General features: G+C 39.8%; 1 protein-coding gene across 1 annotated transcript in view; it reads left to right on the forward strand.

Moving 5' to 3' along the window:
- Nucleotides 1–569: 569 nt before the first annotated feature.
- Nucleotides 570–20826, forward strand: part of MMP2 (matrix metallopeptidase 2) — a 29505-nt gene continuing 9248 nt past the window's right edge. Inside the window, exons 1-9 of the mRNA XM_038148561.1 lie at nt 570–895; nt 4392–4618; nt 6058–6206; nt 8342–8470; nt 9196–9369; nt 14234–14407; nt 16319–16492; nt 17545–17700; nt 19469–19616. Of these exons, the coding sequence (XP_038004489.1) occupies nt 752–895; nt 4392–4618; nt 6058–6206; nt 8342–8470; nt 9196–9369; nt 14234–14407; nt 16319–16492; nt 17545–17700; nt 19469–19616 (1475 nt within the window). The 5' untranslated portion in view covers nt 570–751. The remainder of the gene's footprint in view (nt 896–4391; nt 4619–6057; nt 6207–8341; nt 8471–9195; nt 9370–14233; nt 14408–16318; nt 16493–17544; nt 17701–19468; nt 19617–20826) is intronic.

Here is a 20826-nt window from a genome sequence, read left to right on the forward strand (position 1 = left end):
AGCAAGCCGCGATGATCTCGCTGAGAGCTCTGCATGTTGTGGGGAGAGCAGGGAGGGAGCGAGGCTCACACGGGCACGGTGAGCCCTGAGTACAGACCCACACTCTGTGCAGCCTCTGCAGCAGGGGGACAAGAAACCTTGCTCAGCTGCACTGCCCTGTGCAAGGTCTGTCTCAAAATCCATAATCAAAATGTTTGCTGCAAGGCACTGTGTGGGAGCATAATCACACATTACTAAAGTATATCATTATATCTATGCCATAAAAATAGGTAAAAAATAATAAAAATGCTTAGCCAGGAAAAAAAATGTTTAGTAATTTCTTTTTCCTTTTCTTTTTCTTTTTCATTTAAAATATATGTGAGATACCTTGTCTTGAAGATTAAGTCAGGTTTTGTTTTCTCCTCTTCTATGGCATAAATAAATGCTTTCATATATGCAAATGAGGAGAAAATGTGGCCTCTTTCAGCAATATGAGCTATCTGCCTGTTGCTACCTTAAAATCACAGCAATCACATCTGGTAACTGCCCTTTTCTCATGTTTCCACTAGTTTTCAGACTTCCTCTTGTGGTAGCTTGAGACTGCGCATCTGGATGTTTTAAACATACAAAGGAACTGCTAGAGCAAGCAAAAGGAACACAGTGCTGAGAGTTAAGATGTGCAGATAAGCAACTGGTGCACTTTGCAGCTAAAGTAACGGAGAGACAGTGGGCAAAAGCTTTTTCTAAAGAGGAGAGCACAAGTTTAGGCAGAATGAAGAATCACATTGGCCGTGGCTTCGTTTTTAAAGTACTATTCGTCCAAGTTTATCTTTTTAACAAAACTTTAGCCGCACCATCACCAATCATTAAGTTTCCTGGAGACAGCACTCCCAAAACAGACAAAGAGCTAGCAGTGGTAAGTGTTGGTTTCATCTTTGCTTCGGATTTATATTGTTGTTTCATAAGCAGATGTTTCTTTCTTGATTCAGCTGAGGCTAAGGAATGACTGTAGCATTCTTTCCCTGGAGTCTCTGGAAGTGCTAGCTAGCTAGCAAAGGTATCAGCTTTCAAAAGTTAAAACTGGAGCCAAGTAATGTTTCCTCTCTTAAAATTTTTTAAGCCAGCAAAGAAAGTACTTTTTCTTTTTTGTTTTTTTTTTCCTGTAAGTCTCAAGATACAAAATCTTTTCATGAAATCATCATGACTATAATCAAAAAATTGCAATGGTAAGAGGGGAGAAGTGCAAATAAGAGACATCTAACTTTTTTACTTAAATCAAGTAGAAGTGAGGGCAGTCGAGACTCCCTTAATGTATGTATCACAGCTTTCAGAAGTGTGTTTTCCAGATTGCTTACTGTGCGTTGCATAAACACTTCTTTAAGGGACTCTACAACTAAAGCTGGCTCAAATTTCAGAAGCCATTGTGACTAGTTTTGACTTTGGAAAACAATCTCACTGAGGCTTAAAGAATTTTTTTTCCCCAAATCCATTCTGGCACAAAAAAAGGTATTTGTATTTCTGTATATTAGCAAAATATAGCTCTAATTCGGCAGCATTTTATTCTAACCTTTTTTTTTAGCCCTGCGGATGTTCAAAAAAGTGACATTATGGGGAACTCCATTTAAAAGAAGATTGAGATGGATTATCCTTATTTTAGCATGTAAATTATAAACTACATTATAAACTAATTATTTCTCTTCTTCAGCAGTAAATCCATTTTAACGAGGATTGAGATAAATTATTCTTATTTTAGGACACAGAGATTTGAAAGTTGGTCACTTTTCTTTAGGAGTTTGTGTGCATCTTGGGAAAGCTTGCCAGGTTAAAGAAGGTCTGGGGGAGGGTACAGAGAGAATTTCCAGTTGGGAGCTGTGTCAGAAAGTTCAGGAAAAACAGACAGACTGACCCAAATAGGGCATTCCTCAGCCATTAACAAAACAAATTCACCCAAGGTTTTGCCTTAGCAGCACAGTAGCCAAGAGCTGAGGGCAGGGGCAGTGCATTTAGGAGAGGAGAGTGGGGTCCCACGTGTTTAAGAGCAATTTAACCACTCTAAGAGAATCTATTTTCTTAGACACAGCCAGGCTTTTATTCAATAACTGCAATCCACATCTCCCCTCATCTCTGTTTCTTTCAAACAACCTATTTATTATGTGTACTCAGAGGAAAATTACAAGCTGGTTTAACACTGCAGCCCTTCTTTGTCTTTCTTGGGGTATTCTTGGGCAATGCTAACTGGCTGCCTTTCCTCACACCCTCCATCAGAACAGCCCCAACACTCAGCATCAGAACACAAATTGCTATGTTGCAGCTGGACCCTGTTTCATTAATGGGCTGGATCAAAATTCCAGATCACCACAGCTCCCTGCTGACTCTGAGGAAACTGCATTTCACAGCCTAGGCCAAGATGTGGTTTGCATAGACATTACATTTTCTTCAAGATTCTCTCCTCATAGAACAGCTGATCTTGGTCATTTCTCATCTTCAATAAAATCTCCATTTTAGGAAAAACTGAAAGGGGTTAGCTTTTTATTTAGAATCCTAGCAAGTAAAATTCTTCACCATGCCTCAGTTTATAGTTTTGATTGTATAGCTTGCTCCCAAACCTAAAATGGCAAAAGCAGCAGCCTGGTTCTTCAGGAAACATGAGTCCTGATGTGCACTCTGTATTACACCAGGTATGTCATTGGGACATGCAAGCAGAAGCATTAGAAAACCCATCAAATTACATGAAATGAAAACTAGGAGAAGAACCAAATTGGCTTGTTTGATTATGTTCTCAATGCATTTCACATAATTTCCACCAGGCCCCATTAACTATGTGTGGAGAGCGGCTCAGTGGGAGCAAAGATGAAGCCACTGTGTGTCCTTTATTTGCCAGTGCCACAGTCCCCACTGGAGAAATAGCACATCAGAGGTTACAAAAATCACAAAAACTGGCCACAGTCTGTGCTCAATCGTGATGGATGGAGGACCTTCTGAAGGAAATGGTGTAACATCTTGATTAAATCCTTTTCTGAGTAATCCCTGAACCATTTCCTATGCTGGGCAGATGAGGTTAGCCTGGACTTTGTGAGGGAGGTGGTGAAAGCTAGGCTTGACCAACTGCAGTTATCAAATATCCTCTGCTTTATTTTGCTGGTGTTGTGGTTTTATCCCCAGTCTCCTGGGTGAACTTAAGCAATTAATTAGACACATGAAACAAGGTTTCTCTTGGGAATATTTAGTGGCACAAGAACTTAAATGTGCAGTCATTTTGTCAGGCTTCTTGTAATCCTCAGTTTGAAATGGTTCTCCTCAATGTTTTGAAATGGTTCTCCCTGATACTCCTCATAATATTTGGCAAATATACCTTTACCTTATTCAGGTGTTTTTCTCCCTTGGACTTGTAGTTGATATCTGGGATACCATACCTGAAGGGTGTTTTTTCCTCAGCTGCAGACTGTTTTTACTGGAAAGATCAATAACTTACAACCTTCCCGTCTCACAGCAAGGGCAAGGGTATCTCTGAGCTCTGTGCAGTGCCAAGCACCCATTTGGGTGCAGTTTGGGAATACCTGCCATTTCACATGGCTGTAGCTTCTCTTTCACAGAGGGGCATAGAACACTGTAAACCTATCCTTAGGAGAAGGGGAGGTGACTTTCGTGGGTGTTATTTTAGGAGATGAAAATAATGTGATTTGTGCCATCTTTTGGGTCCCTTATGACCACTCTTTTTCAATGAGAAAGAACTTTGTGAACTGCAACCACAGCTGTATCAGAAACATCACTCTGGCCACAACGTGCTGGAGCATTCAATGGAGTTTTAAGTAAGCAAATATGGATTGGCCACAGTGTCCAAGCAACTGATATGTTACCAAATACTTTCTTCCTCTTTGCAATGTTTGACTCAAAAGCAAACACATCCAACATTCAAACAACTCTGTCAATTTGAGTAAAGAATGGGGTTTTCCTTTGCAATCAATGTGGTCTCATTTGTGGGGTTGCTTTGATTTCTTGAGAAATTTCACAATAATGCAGATTCTCCCAACAAAATATTGCACAAAATCTAAAACTGGAAGCAGATTTATATGTCATAAAGAAACAAAAAAAGAGACAAACCCATTTTTACTTTGTATTTCTACATTACAGCTCTATGCTCTGACAACTAATAGCAATTCATTAAGTAAAGGTGATAGCTAGAAATGGAAATGACTGTTTAATTAGCAACACCATGTGATCAAGGATGCTTTTGTGGCAATTAAGAAGATTCTGCTGGTCCCTCACTTACTAGTAATTGTAATTTTGAAAATAAAACTTGCAAATTACAGAAGCAAAGCTAACATGGAATTATAGTATTTATTTCTTTATAATGATTAACCATTTATTTTATGAATTTTTAAAAGTCTGTGTTCTGTGCTTTTTTTCCCAAGCAATACCTGAATAAATACTATGGCTGCCCAAAAGACAGCTGCAATTTATTTGTCCTGAAAGATACTCTGAAGAAAATGCAGAAATTTTTTGGGCTGCCTGAAACAGGAGATCTGGATCAAAACACTATTGAGACAATGAAGAAACCCCGCTGTGGTAATCCTGACGTAGCCAATTACAACTTCTTTGCAAGGAAGCCAAAATGGGAAAAGAATCATATAACATACAGGTACAGACTGGTAATGGTGGGTTCTGTTCACATATACCCATAGCACTTCCCAGAAATAGAGAAGGCCCTTAGAAGTGCAGTAGCTGTTTAGAGGGCTAGACAAGATTCCTTGAGTTAGAAGCCCCTGGTGTTTGGGTAACTACCAAATGCTCTAATAAATACCTCTGTCTTTTCAAATTGTAATATATCAGGAAGAATCATACCAACATCAACTTTCTGGTTCTGGTTGAAACTGAAGAGATTTTGGGTTTAATCTTTGCTCTGCAGAGAGCATCCCAAGGGCACTGGAGCAGGAGCATCTCACCTGCCCATCTGCTCCAGGAGGACCAAAGTACTTACTGATTGCAGAGGCCAAACTCCTCTTCATTTTGCAGTCCTAAAAAGGAGATGATTAAATAAATTTTAAAATCAAACAATTGTATTTCAGATACATACAAACATGAGTTACAACAAGCCTATTGCAATAAGCTTAGCGTATTCTAATTTCATCTCCTTCTGATGAGTTAGGGACCAATACAGCCCTCATTGTGGTAAAAAACTTATTACCTTTGGTGGCCCATGAACAAACATTTACCACCACTTAGAAAAATCAGCAGATTTGTCATAGCTGCTTGACTTAATCTGCTGTTCCCTCACAAGTTTGGACTCAAAGCATCCCTTGGGCAGCAACTAACCTAATAGTAACTGAAAAAACATGTGGCACCTCTCACAGCTCCTACTTGCTGATGTGTTTCCTCTGACTCTTCCTCATGCTCCTTAGGCACAAAGTAATTTCCCTCACTATGCACAGCCCCAGCAGCAAAGAATTGGAAACTTGTCTTTACGTGGAATATAGCAGGTTATGTTATAATGCACTAAGAAGTCCAATTAAAACATATGAAAAGGAGAAAGCAACACACTTAAGAGTTTGTCCCTTTCTCAGGTCAGACCTACAGCTTTGTCTTACATGCTTTTTCCTCCTATTTCCTCATGTATCTTATTGCCAATGTATCCCACACACAGATAAAGGATTAGCATCCCACAGGCATTAAACAATATGTGAATAGCAACAAAAGTGAGGGAGAAGGGCTGCTTTTCTGTTCTTATTGAAGAGCAAAACAATCCACACTTGAAACTTTCAGAATGTAACTGAGCTCCTTTTTGGTCTCAGTGCTGATGCAAAACCCAGAATGTTTTGTGCAAGGCCCACTGCCATACAGGCTTTACAGCCTTGGGTTTATAATTTTCTTCTTGCTGCTGAGTCAATTCCAAAAGAAAATAAACAGTAAGTGCCACATCTAAACTCATCTCTGAATCAAAGGGAGGTGTTTAAGTCTCATGTGCAGCAGTGTTACCTCTTAGCTGGTTTCACTGCTGAGCCTACTCAGTGTGTTGAGCAGTGAAGAGCTAATACAGGGAGGATGTTTGTGTGTTACTTAACTGTTGCTTTTACCTCTAAGGATTATAGGCTATACCCCGGATTTGGATCCTGAGACAGTCGATGATGCCTTTGCTCGAGCCTTTCAAGTCTGGAGTGATGTCACACCACTGAGATTTAACCGAATACATGATGGAGAAGCAGACATTATGATTAATTTTGGTCGATGGGGTATATTTTTCTATTTTTATTAATGCTTTTGGTTTTGTTCCTGTCATTAATTCTCAGTTTAGAATGATCCACCCTCAATAAGTAACACCCCTGAGCCTTTCTGGCAAGACTTGTCGTAGTTCACACTTGGCTCATACAAGCTAAGATCTAATTTCTCTAATACTTGTTCTTGTACATTAGAGAGAGAGAGAGAGAGAAGTATTTATACAATATGCTTGCACTATATTTGTCTTTCCAAAAGAGAATTGCTAGGGGTAACATTTTATTTTTAAGTTTACAAATCAGAAATAGAACTGAGATATGTTGGTACAGATCTTCAGATGGTGTGAGCTGGCTTCCTGCCACGGAAGAGAATGGAATGCCATCATACCATTTATTTATAGCTTGTATGCTGTTTTCCGCTGATAGGAGAGAGAATTCTAACATATTAGAGCTTAAAAATGGATTTGTGGCTTCCAATTTTGACTCCATAGCTGGTTTCCATTCTTTTAGCAAGGCAGAATGCAAGCTTTCAATACATTTTTGATCTTGAAGAATTTAAAATATCACAAGCTGAACTATGGTTTGAGTACAGCTGATGATGGGTGACTTGATTCATTTTCATTGTGCATGTCTTCTCAATTAATTTTGGTTTCCCCTGAAAGAATTTTTATGGCTTTTCGGTGTGAACATAGAACATTTAACTTTTTCTCGGTAGTCACAGAATTTTTAATATTAATGAAAATACTTGTGCAGCCAATTACTTGGGAGGTAGACTTTGGAAGTTAAGTGAGCAGTTCAAAGAATAACTGAACTCTTTGTAAAAGCTTTCATTTCAAGCTGGTTTTCTTTGCTTTAGCTACTGATGAGTTGACCTCAAAAGCTGCCGAGATTCTGTACACTCAGGATTTCAGATCCTCATCCAGACTGGCTCGGTTTGCAAAAAAAAAAAAAAAAAAAAAAAAAAAGTCTACAAAAGCAGAAGTGTTTCTGCTGGTTTTAGTACTTGGCTATAGCCAACTAAAAAACTGTGGGCAAGGAGCTCCTTCCATATTCAGTCATTGCTATCACTTTACTGCAGGTCAGATTCACAGGGGCTGAGACATCCACGAGGCTTCTTCATTTTTAACCTTTTTCTTAAGGGTCTACTTTGAAATAAATGGGATTGCAGCGCCTAATATAGGTCAAAATCTTGTCCTCCACAACTGACACACGAGTCTCCTGAAGGGAATTAACTGAAGTAGTATTAGGAGTGACACCAGCCTGAAATCAGTGTAACAGAGGAGAGAATCAGGCCTGTGTATTTAGGGCTTCTGTTAAATGCCAAGACATCAGACCAAAAGACCAGAAATGATGCAACTGGAGATGCTGGCAGCCAGCTTTGATGCACAGGTCAGTGTGGTGGGAGAGCTATGAATACCAGGGCTATGCCCGAGCCAGCCTGCCTTACCCACAAGTGGTGTACTTCCAAGAAAAGCCTACAGTGTAATAACAGCAGAGCTGCTTAACCTGCTGCTGCCCTGTGGGCTGCCTGAGTCCTGGAGTGCTTGAAGTGAAGGAGGAATAGGCTCCTTCAGGGCTCAGAGCAGCAAGAGCAAGCTGGCTTTCCAGAGCTCACTGCTGAGACACCCAGCTGTGCCTTCCTGCTGGGGAAGTGAGTACCCTGCACAAAGGAAAGAGCACAGCAATCTCAGGTGCAGCAGAAAAGAGCAGCCTGTAAAGTGAAATCTGCCTTTACTTTCCAATCTCTGTGTTGGACAGTGGCAGGAGCTACCTGAAAATATCCCCCAAACACAACATTGAAGTTACAACTCCCTATCAGCCTCCATCAAGAATCAGCACTGTGTATGCAGTCATACATCTCAGGTACAATACTTCACTGTTCTTCACAATTTTTGATTTCGTTCCACCACACTTAGGAGATATAAAATACCATGCTGTGACAACTGCAGTACTGACACTTCATGTTCTTTGTAAGAACTGGCTGCTTCTCTTCTGGATCAGCCTTGCTAGTACAACCCAAACCAGCACATTCACTCACTAAAGTATTCTGCTGCTGTCTTGGATGGTAAAGTTCACATGATAATCACCATTCATGTATAGACTCTGCCTGAGGTCATTAGAAACTGCTCTTTTTTGTCTGCTCACTCCTGCAGAACATGGTGATGGCTATCCCTTTGATGGCAAAGATGGTCTCCTAGCTCATGCCTTTGCACCAGGACCAGGAATTGGAGGAGACTCCCACTTTGATGATGATGAACTGTGGACTCTTGGGGAGGGACAAGGTACCAGACTTTTTCATGTTTCAGAATATATGGCCTGCTGGCTGCTCTATTTTAATGCTGCATTAAATGATTTCATTGACTGTCGGTAAATATTAGGAGGTGAAAATTCATTTATAGGATTTAAAATTTCTGCCATTTAAAAAATGCTACAGATAAGTGACTTATCTATGCATTAATATATATTCCAGCACCAATACTGTATTCATAAGACTCCATGTGACAAACAGAAACAAACCCCAGGATCTGGGTGTGTCTGTGTTTCCATCCTGCCCCCCTGCTACAGCAAATGTCATGCAAGGCCCATTGGAAATACCAAAGCGGTTTATGAGGCACAAGGCATGTTCAGCTCATATTCAGCTGCTGCCTGGAACCTCTGAAACTATACTGAACATTTTAGACCATATTACTTAAGAAACTAAATTACTAAATGTATTAACAGCACCTTTTTAACTTTGCCTTGCCATAGTAACAACATATATATTTTTCTGGGCTGATTCTAACACTTCACCATGAGTAATATCCATGGAATTATTTTAAAATTACCAGTTTATATTTCAGCTATGATCATCTTGCCAATAGAGAGACCAGCAGCATATTAAATTTCAAAGTGGAAATTCAGACTGCATTTCTGTATCAGTATCTTCCAGGAAAAGAAGATGACCAGAAACTGTATTTTTTGTATCAGTGGGTGGCTAATTTCACCACTGCATTTGTTCTCCTTATAGTGGTCAGAGTGAAGTATGGAAATGCAGATGGTGAATATTGCAAATTTCCTTTCTGGTTCAATGGCAAGGAGTACAACAGCTGCACAGATGCAGGACGCAGCGATGGATTCCTCTGGTGCTCCACAACCAAAGACTTCGATACAGATGGGAAATATGGATTTTGTCCCCATGAGTGTGAGTAGACCAGTGTTTCTACTGGCTTTTTTCCTGGTAGTCTGTTCCCTTCTTCTTTGCTCATCCACTTCATCTTGAGCTTTTCCCACTTCCTTCCCTTTCAGATAAAGGAATGAATGTCTTTCAGAAATCATAACATAACAGTATCTGTACAAAATTATTAGAAGTCCATGAAAACTAAGACTGTCCTTCATTGAATTTGAACAGAACTGTCTTTCACAAGAATTTTATTTCATATTTGGAAACATTAAGTTGCAGATTAGACAAAGTGTATAATGTAGTCATGAAGCCATAAATTTTTAAAATTATACACAAGATTGTCATTATTATCTTTCAAATGTATTTATGACAACATGTTTCCTGTTAAAACAACAGGAACACATATTTCTGCGCTTGAAAATCTTGATGAGTCTTTACAGCTTGAGGATACAACCTTTCATACAATTTATTGATATGAGTGTTAATTTCATCTCCTGCACATCACATGACAGGAAACCTTTAGAGAAGCAATTAAGTATAATTGGCTGTAGCCTACTGAGATAATTTATCAGCAGTGAGAAGAGTAGAGAAGGTAAGGTGCTTTCAGCCACTTGTTCCACCTCCTGTTTGCTAGTTCCTGGCACATATATTAACAGCCATTCCCAGTACTGCAGTTCCCCACATTCATTTTTTCCCTTTGTACATAACTAACCATTAGCTTTGGGGAGTGTTTCATCAATCTTTACCTTTCATATCAAGCCCTGGGTCCCTAAAACTCCTGCCTTCTACTCCTGGGTCGTAATAAATAAGAAGAGAGTTTTGAAAGAGAACAAACCAGAAAGCAATGGTGCTTTTTTTCAGATTCATGCTAATCCTGCTGGAAACAATAGCACTAAACTTACTTGCAATATCATGGCTACATGCAGTCAGCACAAGGAAAGAGAATGCAGATTGCTGGAAGAAAATTAGTGATGCTTAAGCCTCAAGCTAACAACACATGTTCAGGGTTTTGCCAGCCCAAGAGTGCACAAGTAGAGCCCAACATGTCCCAGCACACAAGCGCTGTCACACATGTACATGTATTAATTTGCATATGTCTGAAAAGAAACGCATTTTTCAAAAGTTTGCAGGTATGTGTACATAGAAAAAACTCAAAACAGGATTCTCCAGAATCCTGTTGTAGCCAAACACTAAATGGATTCCTGCTTGACAAATTTTTGGGCTTTTTCAAGCAAGACCATACAGTTTCAAATACAAGATTACATATTTTCTGCATCAGGATGGTGGTGGTTTCCAAAGACAATCTATTCTAGAACATACCAGTCTTCTTGCCCTAATGTGGTAAAAAGTTATTCTTTAATTTCCAAACCCCTAATTGCCTGTTATAGATTACATTTAGAGCTGGGATCTACCCTGGTGACAGCTATTTATACAGCTATGGAGGATGAACAAGCAGGAGTATGAACTTTACACAGACTGCAATTAATTTTTTAAAAAGTTATTTTTAGTGTTATGACTTTCAGAATATTTACTTCAGCAGGCTGTAAATAGGCACATGCACATAACTGCACAATCCTTTTTTTTGTGAAACTTTGCCATCTCCTTCGTTTCTCACCTTTCCCCAAATCTTCTCTTCCTCGGGTTAATTCTTTCAGCCAGAACAGATAAAAAAATTGGCTCGTTTCTTTAAAATACTACAAGCACTCAGATACAGTCAGAAGGAAGCCCAGATTATAGGCAGCTGGAGAAATGGAAATCTATATACCCTGACTGATACACCTTTGTAACATCCTAAAGTCATGCAAGGCTGAAAATGTAAGCAGTGAAGCACTGTCAGAGAGAGCTGGTTCTGAAAGTGAAGTTCCTGGAAATGCCAGTGTCAAGGTTTCTGAAATGGAACAGAAGGGTTTCAGCCTTTTGTTTCTGATGTAATTGTTTTGCAAGACACATGAACAGTTATGCACAGATGTTTCTTATTAAATGCAGAGTGGCATTGTTCACTCATTATTCCAAGGCACCATTTGCTAAACCCCAGCTAATACATTCAGATAGGAGAGGATTTACATCAGAGACTCTGTGTTGGGGGCAACATTCCTGGTTGTTGGCCTTTGTTTCTCTCATGCTTAACTCACTGAAGTTAGTTTCAGTGCTTCTCATTATAAAGCCACAGTGCATGTATGAAACATCTTTTCTGCTATGGTGCTGCACCAGATTCTCTAAAGTTAATCCCATATCTGTACCCCAAGTTTGTAAACTGATTGAACTGTAGTTTGTCAAAGCAAAAGGTAAAGCAGAAAGTTATCTACCTACTACACAAACCTTACACCACAAACCTTACACAGGTGTGCTGAACTTCTCCTTTGGGATCACGGGATCTTGATAGCTCTCATTTCCAAACTCCACTGACTCTATAGGTAGTTTAGGCTTCTAACTTTGGTCCTCCAAGATCTAACAATCTGCTCTCTGCTTGTACCTCCCTCACACTCACTACAGTTCCTACAGGCTGCTGCCTGTCAGGTCTCCCAGGCAGAGCCCTCCTGAAGCTGCAGCCACCTCCACCTTGGATCTGTGCCACAGGGGTTTTAGCAGCCTTCCAGCCTGAGGTTTCCTGACATCACAACTGGTTGATTTTTCTAGGAAGAGCTAAAAGTGAAGTTCGCATATTAGTAATGTCCAGTCTGAATCTCCTCTCACGTCCATGTACCTTCACCAGTTTTTAAATTGCTGAGCTTACCATGATGCAGAACAAGATCCTTTTAAGATCCCCTTACAAGTAAATTGCCCCTTTGTTTTGGGGAAACTGCCCCAGTCTCCAGCTTTCATTTACATTAAAGCAATTTTATAGTAAGGAGGGGGAATTGAAAACTTAATAAACCATTGTTGTTACCATCACATGATGCAGCCTCAAGCAAAATGAAAAACTGCATTCTGACTGTGACTCAGAAAGGCTGTATGCAAAGTAAGAGACTGCCTTTCCATATGGTTTTTGCAACTTAGCCACATGTAAACCAATATAAAAAGGCTATTAAAATGCAGAGTTTGCCAGACCTAGAGCTGGAAGCAGCTCATGGTAAGTGAGTCATCTAAACAACTCAGTTTAACTTTGCTCTCCAATTATATCATTACCTCAAAAAAATAATCAAGTCCTTCTCCAATCACAATAGCCATAGTCCTAGTTAATGCACCTTTCCTATCTTAGTACAGCACCTGAGACAAAAAACATTTTCAGCTTGCTCTTTTGGGGAGGCACAGTGTGTGTTGCAGGCAGGACCCCATCCATGCCCAGGATGAAGGACAGAATCACTCTTGTAGGCAGAGCAGAAGTTCAGCAAATGTGTATGTGAACCAGGCATGCAAAGCTCCAAGTCCTCTCATTAGTGGGACTGGAACTTCTATAACTTACTGGTTCACGTCCCTGATGCTGTGGCCAATTACTGGTTTAAGTGTAAAAGGCAAAATGGACCGTCTGTGTCACAATACCCCACTGTCAGAGCCCTTTCCCAATCACCCTAAAGCCAGAAGAGGTCTGGAGGGGTTATTTAGTGCTACTCTAAAGAAGCACACACATAAACAATGCCTCTTCCCACTAATGCATCAGACTAAGCAAAGGCTAACCCCCTCAGACCCTACACAAACACTGAGGCCGTAATGGCTGTTGAGTCATCAAAAACAACAGCAAAGTTAGAATTAACCTGCCAAGCTTCCCACGTACACATTTGGTTTTAGCTGCAGCTTTAAACTGGATGAGAGAGAGGGGAAAAGGTGTCCTTGGACACCTTAAAAAAACCAAGTCATGGATGCTTTATGCTGGAAATTCAACAGATAAGTCATTCTGGAGCACTGTTCTTAAAATTCCTGAGGAATTAGCATATGAATGCATAAAGAATTTTTTATCTCTGTTCAGGGCAAGGCCTAGAGCAGTTTGTTGCTTTCAGTCTCCTCTCACCAGCACATGGCACAGCACATTGTCCTACCACAGAGGACTCCCACTGATAGAGCAGCCAGGAGAAGACACAGTCAGATTCACAAGATGTCTGATCACCAGCATTTTCATAGAATTCAACTTGAACACACATTTTTTTAAATATCAGCATGTGAGATTGTATTTGTCTTCCTCTAGATATTCCAGAAAGTTTAGTAAAATCCTAAAACAAATCCCAGAACTCATGTCATTTTAATATGAACCATTTTAATCCCTCATCCATGAGAAAGGTTTCTGGTTCTCAGGGTTGAGCCATTGGGCCTTGTTTGTGCATATGGACTGACAATAAACACTCTTCATCCCCTCCCTCAGAAGAGCAATACAAAACCTTCAGGAACACTGACCAAGCAAAGGACAGGAGAAGCCTCCAATGTTCAGCTTTCTTGGACCAGTCATACTTGTCCTCTCCAGCTTCTCTATAGAGTGGCTGAGCAGAGATTCTCAGAAATGGGAAGCAAACATAGAGGAAGAACCTACAGGTTATTATTTAATTTTACGGCACACCAGCATTTTGAGAAACTCTGCCCAAAGTCTGCCATTCTAGCTAACATCTCTTACAGAAGGCAAGTGATTTAGCACAGAGCTAAGGAACATGAATGACTTACTCAGAGCCCTCTTTCTAAATGCTGTTTTAAGAAGGAATATCAAGTTTGTGTTATGAGTTTGTGCTAAGATCAATCAGCCATTCCCTTCTGTTCACTTGTGAGACTCTAAGAGCCCTGGTGTCTCTTGCCAAGGCATTTCAATGTGGTGTAACATAGAGGTTCTGAGTGTGAAATTCATCACATCTGATGGGTGTGAACTGTCTGTCCAGACCCAGGCACATTCTCACAGGCACACTGGGACTCCTTGTTGATACTGAGCTTTGTGTATTGACATTTTCCTCTCTCGTTCTCCCTACAGCACTTTTTACAATGGGTGGCAATGGTGATGGGCAGCCATGCAAATTTCCCTTCAAATTCCAAGGCCAGTCCTATGACCAGTGTACAACAGAAGGCAGGACAGATGGGTACCGATGGTGTGGAACCACTGAAGACTACGACAGAGACAAGAAATACGGATTCTGTCCAGAGACTGGTACGAGGAAGGTTGCTTGCGTAACACAGACTAACTGGTCATTGTTTTAACAAGCCTCCTTTGGCACACTTTCCCCAGAGCACAAAAAAGTTGATGAGTTAAATACAGTTTCAGTAGAGGTGGCCAAGGATGTAACTGGAACAGGAGCGATCTGTTGGTGTGTCACAGCACAGGTTTGTCAGGAATGCAAATGGCAACGAACCTACAAAGGCATGGCTACCACTGCAGGATAATTACAAGCAGATTACAATTTTTTAATGGTGCTGGAAGTCTCTTGAGACAGAAGTATGAATAGTATTTTAGCTTAATACTTACCATGTACACTTATAAAAAGGAATCCTGTTTAGAATGTTAAGCTTGTGTTAATAGATCTTTTCAGCAATTCAAAAAAGCCAAGTGAAATGGTTTGGCCATGAAAAGAAATTTCAGCTTTCTTCACACTTTTTCATACTTCCTAACCTGAGTTTTACTACATAAAGGAACAAAAATTAATTTATAGTTTTGAATAGCTTGGCAGGTGTTCATTTTGTGACATTGGAGCCATAAGCATAGAGATGAAGTGAACCATGGCAGCCCTAAAATCTCTGTCTTTTAACAGAGCCAGTGGGAAACTACATTCAAACCTACATGCATCCTGCTTTTTGATTTTTGGGGGTCTCTTGAAAATGGCCTTACTGGTATTCAGCTTTCCGTTACTTTTGATAACCAGGTGTAACCCTTCCATTTTACATTTCAGATGTTAAAAAAGAAAAGAAAAGAAAGGATCAAATTCATTATAACTTGCTACAAGGTTAGGAAGAGAAAATTCTAAAGGATCATTCAACAGACAAAAGAACAGTATATCTAGAATGAATGTATTCAAAGTCCTAGGTAATACAGTTGCTATCACTGGAAGTAAGAAATATGCTTAGTTTAAGCTTTTTTATTTCAGCATAAAAGGCTATTAATAAATAATAATGAATGAGAAATAAATACTAATAAATAATTAGGGACACAACCAGCTTTGCCTCTGTATTGCTGTCATGTACCTTCCCAGAAGACAGACTATAATTGGAAAGGAGCTGTAATTTCCAGGTAGCAGAGTAAATGAATTTAAATGAGTTCTATATTCTTTTCATATTCTGTTCATGATACCTACTTTAAACTGTTGTTTTAAATCCAGTTACATCCTCTTCCCTCTAGAAATACTTGTACCTGCACATACAAGTATTATTTCTTATATATTACTGCCACATACTACATAGATGAGAACACAGGAAAATTTCTCAAGTTTTTGCAAACATAATGGTTAAAAAAAAGTTATCTACTTTTAATACATCCTTTTCTTTAGAAAATTTTTTAAATCATATGATTTTCAACAGTATGCTGCTGTTTATTATATTATATTAAATATTACATTTATGTTAAAATATATATAATATATTTTAAAATATATTATATAATGTATTATAATTAAATATTCGATTCATTAGGATATGTAAAGCTCATTTTTCAGTGGGACACCCACCAGCCAGGTGGATATTTAACAGCTCTTTAACCTTTTTGACACTAAACCTACCTTCCACCTAAACACTTGAAAACACTTTCAAATAACATCAGGAATGAGCATTAAAAGATACTCGCTGGGCAACCACCTTCCAAAAAACACTGTTAAACTGCTGCTTTCCCAGAGCTGTGAACATGAGTCCAGAGCTCCTTCTTACCCTCACCAAACCCATTGACAAGTCCATCGCAATGGCAATGTGTAAAGCTTTCCATTTTAATTCTGTCAGACAACTTTCAAATAATACTTTTAACCTTACTCTTTTCCCAGAAGGACTGCGCTATTTCTGCTTCCTTTCTGCTTTACTGTAGTTGAGAAGATGTAAAAGGGACCCTCTTTTCATTGTGTTTTCCTGTCATTTTGCACAGCCATGTCAACAGTTGGTGGGAATTCCGAGGGAGCTCCCTGTGTGTTCCCCTTCATCTTCCTTGGGAACAAGTACGAGTCGTGCACGAGCGCGGGGCGCAACGACGGCAAGCTCTGGTGCGCCTCCACCAGCAGCTACGACGACGACCGCAAGTGGGGCTTCTGTCCCGACCAAGGTGACACCTCTTGTCAGAACACAGGGCTGACTGAGCAGTGCCCACACCCATGGCAGCACGTGTGCAATGATGGCACGCTCATCACTGCAGCTCTTCTGAAATCTCAGCAAAATCCCTATACTGACGCGTGAGAATACAGCTAGAGAGTCACACCCAGAGCTCGTCTGAAATATTCAGGTTTTCTAAAGCTATAGTGATACAGATCCTTCCAAAATAAAAAAACATGAAATAAATTAATGAATAAATAGATGTTTTTCTCCCCGCCAGTTTTTCCTTCCAAGGCTAAGAGCCACAAGTACTTATAGCATTTCGCTAGTATGCAGTAAATTATACACTGATACAAATTAGGAACAAACACTAAATGTAAAAAATTAATACATTTGTGAGTGATATTGGGAAGGATAAAAAACAGGTATAAAAAAGTGAGATAGTATGAAGTTTATGTGGTTAATATCGTTATTTAAAATAACTTTGGTTAATATTTGCCATATTTTAACATGGGCAAAAGGCTTTTTACATATTTACAAATAAATGCTAGATTTGGAGGGTTATTCTAGGAAGAAAGAAACCTGACAAATTTCAGAGACTGTTTGGGCATAAGTGATAAAATCTCATTCTACGATAAAAGGTTATTTCTAACCTAATAATATTTGGTACACCCATACTGATTCAGAGTCTGTTCTCAGAGGCACATATTTACGGACCTGTTTATCACTTACAAGCCATTTCATGGTGAAAAGGAAGATTTGATATCTAGATTGCAAGTGCAATTCTTCTGTACCTAAAAGGCATGTCCAGTGTTGTTTCCTACACTTCCTCTTCTCACACAAGTATTAAGGCTGTGCTCAGAGTCACTTGCATGGGAGACAGCAGCAAAGATCACCCACAAGGGAAGGTTTGAGAATGTCTCCAGTGAAATGTCATTTGCAATAGGTGTGATGTTCACCATGGGAGGCTGTAAATATTAATCATTATTATTTATTGTGAATAACCTGTGTGGTACAATTGTATTTCAATGCAAGCAGCTAACACTGCCTTCGTGTGTTGTTCAGGGTACAGTCTCTTCTTGGTTGCTGCCCATGAATTTGGCCATGCTATGGGATTGGAGCACTCTGAGGACCCAGGAGCTCTCATGGCCCCAATCTACACCTACACCAAGAACTTCCGGCTTTCTCAGGATGACATTAAAGGGATCCAGGAGCTATATGGTAAAGTCCTCCCCCACCAGCAGAACTCATCAGAAAATCAGGCAGCACAGGCTGAAATCTGGGACTCAGAATTTGCAGTAAATTACAAACAGCACAATCCCACCAATGCCAGAAACATCCTCTGCTCCTTTCCCTCTGTTTTCTTCAGATTACCAAGCCTCCTACTTCAATCAAATATCACAACTTAAGGATGACAGACCATCAAATTTACTGAATGAAAAGGAGCATCAAAACACCCCATAAACAAAATTTTAGATAAAAATTTCTAGTGCCTTTACTGGGACAATGAAATGCCATGTTTGTCTCTAGCTTGAAATACCTGATGTGGGTGGGTTTGGATGTAACATTCTGCAACACTCTGAGCCTCCCAGATTGTGACCCTCTGCAAGAGGGGAAGGACAGTTTTCTGTGTCCCAGCTTGGAAACAGTTCACATTGCCTTCCCACAATTCGAGCTGTACCATCACGATAACATTTGCAGAAAGTGTGTGGGAGCTGAAACGTCAGTGCAAATGTATTAGGCAGTCTCCTAAAAAAAGAAAAATGAATTTAAGTATTTTTATGTAGCTACATCTTTAGCATTTGTTGTTTTCTCCACTGACAGTCTTAGTAAAATGCGTAAGTGGTATCATGATTAAGATTCCTTCCATGTATACATTTTCTACCTTGCAGAGGCACCAGTACACTACAGTCAATTAAGCAGTCATTGCCATATTCCATTTCTCTTTCTGTGCTTTTCACTTTTCTACTGAGAGATCTTTTTAACTGTGACTATATTCTACAGTATTCCCCACCTCAGAAATTTTAATAAGAATATGCCAAAAATATTATCACACGAGACAAAAATCTGATTTGAATCTTCATTATTCCTTGTTCTTAGCTGCTTTAATTAAGAATGGGAATTGACACATGGTCAAGATTAAATGAGTTTTCTGAGCCTATACTGTGTATCTTTGAAAAGAGTTCAGAATTTAACCCAGGTGTCTTAAAGCATGCTTCAAGATCCAAGATGAAACTTTTTTTCTTCGTCTTTTTACCTCATATAACCCTTTAGAACCAGCTTTCTATGTAAAATAAGTATTCAAAAAAACTTATTTTCTCACTTTGCTATTATCACAAATCAACTACACTCATTTTCTCATACAGTAAATTAACCTGAGAAAAAGAGTCTGAGAAAAAGAGGCAAATGCCTCAAGCCAAATAATAATCCCAAATAAAATAAACCAGATGGCAAAATGCATGCTCTGAAAAGCACATTTTGATTCTTGGTGAGGGCACAAAGATCATACAAATGGCTCAAAATGCAGCTTTGTAACTTGCCAAATATTGGCACTTCTTTAAAAAAGAGAAATCCACTTTAACATCTTTCTCAGCAGAGCTGCACATAGTTCTGAGTACAAGCACTTTGAAATCTTTCTCTTCTTTTTAGAAGACAGCAAAATAAAAATTGTAATGTTCACTTCTGAACTCAGTGTAGTCACTTCTAATTATCTCTCAGGTCAAACAGGCAGTTCAGCCCTGACAGACACACACAGGCACCATGTCTCAAATGAGGCCACACAGAGGACTAAGGCAGGAGTGGAAGTCAAGGTTTCCTCAGCTCTGCTCAACCACCCTTCTTCGGAAGATATTTTATTATCAGTTTTTCCTCCTTCAAGAACCCTCTCCAAATGATTACCCTTTCAGAAACCATGGCAGCTCTTGTTCTCCATGTAACCTGTGCAGCCCTTCATTTCCATGTAAAAGAATGTCTCTGTTCACCATCACAGAGGTGTCACCTGATGTGGGGCCAGGACCAGGACCAGGACCAGGCCCATCTCCAACCCTTGGACCTGTCACTCCAGAGCTCTGCAAGCATGAAATTGTGTTTGATGGAGTCGCACAAATTAGAGGAGAAACGTTTTTCTTCAAAGATAGGTAAGTGAGATAAATTGCTTACTAGCAGAACCTCAGGTGAAGAAATCTGTGAGAATTATTCACCAAAATCTAGACATTTGTTATCAGGCACAACATCCACCCTTTGTTTTGTGTGTTCAGAGATGGAAAAGCGTCCTGATCAACTCCTAAGGGGAATGGAAATGGTTTAATTCAGGCTGAGTCCAAAGTCATTAAACAACAGCATTATGTGACTCAAGGCTGCTGTAACCCATCAAGGACATTGGTGATTGGGATAGGCTACATATGTGCAAAGCCTCCAAGACAGAAGGCACCAAAGGCATTTTGGATGCAAAAGCAGAGACATTCCTCATAAAATGAGGTGGCAGCTCAGCTGCAGCTCCCCCTGCCTTTGCCAGGGCCTGTATGACCCAAGTGCTCAGCAATGAAGAGCATCTCCTAAGGAGTATGGGACTTGGCAGCACCCTTGTGAGAGACACTAAAGCTCCTTTCTTCCCTGTCATAAATCAATGCCAAGTTTGGAATCATTTATCCTCGACTACCCTGAACATTCTCCCAACACCACTGAAGATCTGGGTCCACACACATTCAATGAGTGCCAAAATCAAACACTGTCTCCTAACATATAAAAATATCAAACACTGTCTCCTAACATATGCAAGCATCTCAAGCTGAGGGAAGTGCTGCAACTCACCTGTTCATTGCTCCTTGCCAGTTTTCAGTTGAAATTTAAAAGGAAACAGGAACTAACAAACAAGTTCCCCTCACAAAATAGCAATTTAAAAACTATTTGTATCTCCTGGTGATATACCTGAGTCCAGCCATCTGCTCAAATTTTCAGCCAGATATATGAAGCATTTATTACTATGCTGCATGGTTTAAGTCTATTCACCAGCTTTTAGTAACAAAAAAACCCAGGGTTAGTTAGTTGATTTTTAAGGGTAAATACCATGATTCCACATATTTCCTTCTATATGATACCCAGCATACCTTCTAGATCCAATCTATACGATACCCAGCATAATGGTGCTTTAGATTTGAAGTTGGACTTTATCACAGGCTTTGTGTTTTAGCAATGCAGAAATAGAATTTAAACCTTCTGCTTGTAAAAAGCTTCAATCTGGTCTGTGGGGAACACCCTGATACCTTCTGTATTCTTTCTCTGGGCCCTGTTAGCAGCAGGCTAAGACTCCAGTGATGCCCACTGGCAAGGAATATTCTTTCCTTGGCC

The sequence above is a fragment of the Motacilla alba genome, chromosome 11 (assembly GCF_015832195.1).
Source record: "Motacilla alba alba isolate MOTALB_02 chromosome 11, Motacilla_alba_V1.0_pri, whole genome shotgun sequence".
Classification (NCBI taxonomy): Eukaryota; Metazoa; Chordata; class Aves; order Passeriformes; family Motacillidae; genus Motacilla; species Motacilla alba.